The 1,845-nt window shown below is 49.0% G+C and overlaps 1 protein-coding gene across 1 annotated transcript; it reads right to left on the bottom strand.

Annotated features, from left to right (window-relative positions):
* Nucleotides 1-206: 206 nt before the first annotated feature.
* Nucleotides 207-1,578, bottom strand: LOC149831972 (LOB domain-containing protein 40-like). The gene is made up of 2 exons (XM_090012322.1): nt 1,209-1,578; nt 207-1,120 (listed from the first exon to the last, which is right to left on the bottom strand). The coding sequence occupies exons 1-2, from the start codon at nt 1,396-1,398 to the stop codon at nt 456-458; spliced, it is 855 nt and encodes a 284-aa protein (XP_089868448.1). The 5' UTR covers nt 1,399-1,578; the 3' UTR covers nt 207-455.
* Nucleotides 1,579-1,845: the final 267 nt, after the last annotated feature.

Genomic DNA, 1,845 nt, shown 5'->3' with positions numbered 1-1,845 from the left:
TTCAATATTAAAAGACGTTTCTCATCGAAAAGAACGTGTGGCCAACAAGGACTAGGTGTGCCTTAACTTGTTTTAAATCAAAATTAATTAATCTCGCAATTATTGACCATGATCAGATTAAAAAATTAATCCAAACCAATCCTTTTCAGATCTCTCCATTCACCTTTTTAAGATACCATCTTAGATTTTTTATATGGTACATGAAATTTTTGAAAGAACAAAATATTTCTATTCCTCCATTAATCCTTATTATTCTTACAAGTCCTTCCAATATTTGATAAAAAAAAAGGGAGCAAAAATGGAAAATTAAAAAGATAAAACCTATCTAAGGTATATAAACAAATAAAGGCTCTAACAGTAATTCACAAGAAACTTGTTTCTGAAAATTCCTCATGGTCACATCACACAAGCCGCAGGAAAAAAACTCGGTCTCTCGAATCGGACCGGTTCAAACTTTAAACCGATAAATCGAAGCTGAACGATGCCTTCAACGGCGCCTTCCCGTGGTGGTCTCTCTCGGGCGAAGACCGAGAGACCGGCTCGAACCCAAGGGTGAGCTCGAGCCCAACCTCGTCCCCGAAATCCTCCTCTTCTGAAGAAGACTCGGGCATCGACGCCGCCCGGACCGGTTCAGCCTGACCCAAAAGCGAAGCTTCGACCGTCTCGTTCGATAACATGCTGTCCGTATCGGCCTCGGCGTTCGGCTCGGTGTGGCTGGACGACTCGCTGGACTTGTAGCCATCGGGGTAGCACCTTCGCCAGCGGAGGTTGCAGACCTCAGCCGACTCGTCTAATGTTTCGGGGTTGGAAGCGGCGGAGATATCGGTCTTGGGCTTGGTCTTGGCGGAGCGCTTGAACCGGTTCCGGTTCTTGACCTTGTGCAACTCGGCGCAGGCGCCGGAGTTTTCTTCCCGGGAGACGTGGCGTATATCGTAGGCCTTGAGCGGACCCGTGTTGGCCGCAGCCTCGGACGAGATCTGAAGGATGGGCGCGCCCTTGAGCACCGCCTCGACCGCGGCCTGGCACAGTTGCCAGCTGCCGGACCAGAGCAGACCGACCGAGCCGTAGATCGGGTTCACGACCCTGCCGCAGGCCTCATAGAGAAGGGACCTGAAGATAGCTGCACCCGTTTGGTTCAAAGCGTTAGATACAAATCACGAGAAGAGGAGGAAGGTGGTAAAAGAGCAAAAAGAGAGGCAAGTACATACCAGGACGAAGGTGGTCGGGTCCGGCATTTATGAGGTTCATGAGGCCGGCTCGCCCGTAGAACTTAGCCAGGAAAACCGTGGCGTTGGCCTGGGATTCGGGGCTCTTGATCCATTGGAGACACGGTCTTATGCTGCAGTTCTCGCTGCAGCCCTTACGGAGAACCCTGCATCCGTTGCAACTCATCCTCATGGTTGAGGCTTTCTTCTCTGATGCGAGAAACCCTTCAGTTTTATTTGAATATATATGGAGAGATCAAAAGATAAAAAAAAAAACAAGTATCAAAGAAAAGAAGGAGAATGGAGACAGCCAAATGGGTGAGGGAGAACACAGAGGAAACGTCCCTGTGATGACTGATGGGAGGAATGCGGGGAGGGGAGGGGGAATGATGGAAGGAGGGGGTGGGTGGATATATAAATGGAATTGCCCGCAGGTTTGGTGAAACACAGCAGGTGGTTTCCGGGTTTGATGGTATAAAATAGTGGCTGACTACTCGTCTAAACTAAACTATGGAAACTGGGAGACGCGCCCAAGGGGTGTACCATCAGATTGGATTCTTGCTCAAGTTAATCAAATGCCCCTCGATCGATTGTCTCTTTCTTTCTCTCTCTCTCTCTCTCATGAGTCTCGCACACCATT

The sequence above is a fragment of the Nuphar pumila genome, chromosome 7, assembly GCF_984573655.1.
Source record: "Nuphar pumila chromosome 7, dmNupPumi1.hap1.1, whole genome shotgun sequence".
NCBI classification, from domain to species: domain Eukaryota; kingdom Viridiplantae; phylum Streptophyta; class Magnoliopsida; order Nymphaeales; family Nymphaeaceae; genus Nuphar; species Nuphar pumila.
Note: the sequence above shows the minus strand (reverse complement) of the source record. Positions and strands in the feature narration are given on the sequence as shown.

What these genes read in the sequence shown, in the direction of transcription:
- LOC149831972 (XM_090012322.1), bottom strand. Translation starts at nt 1,398, where the DNA reads ATGAGGATGAGTTGCAACGGATGCAGGGTTCTCCGTAAGGGCTGCAGC. An exon ending in ACCCGACCACCTTCGTCCTG is followed by an intron (nt 1,121 to 1,208) that starts GTATGTACTTGC and finishes AAACGGGTGCAG; the next exon opens with CTATCTTCAGGTCCCTTCTC.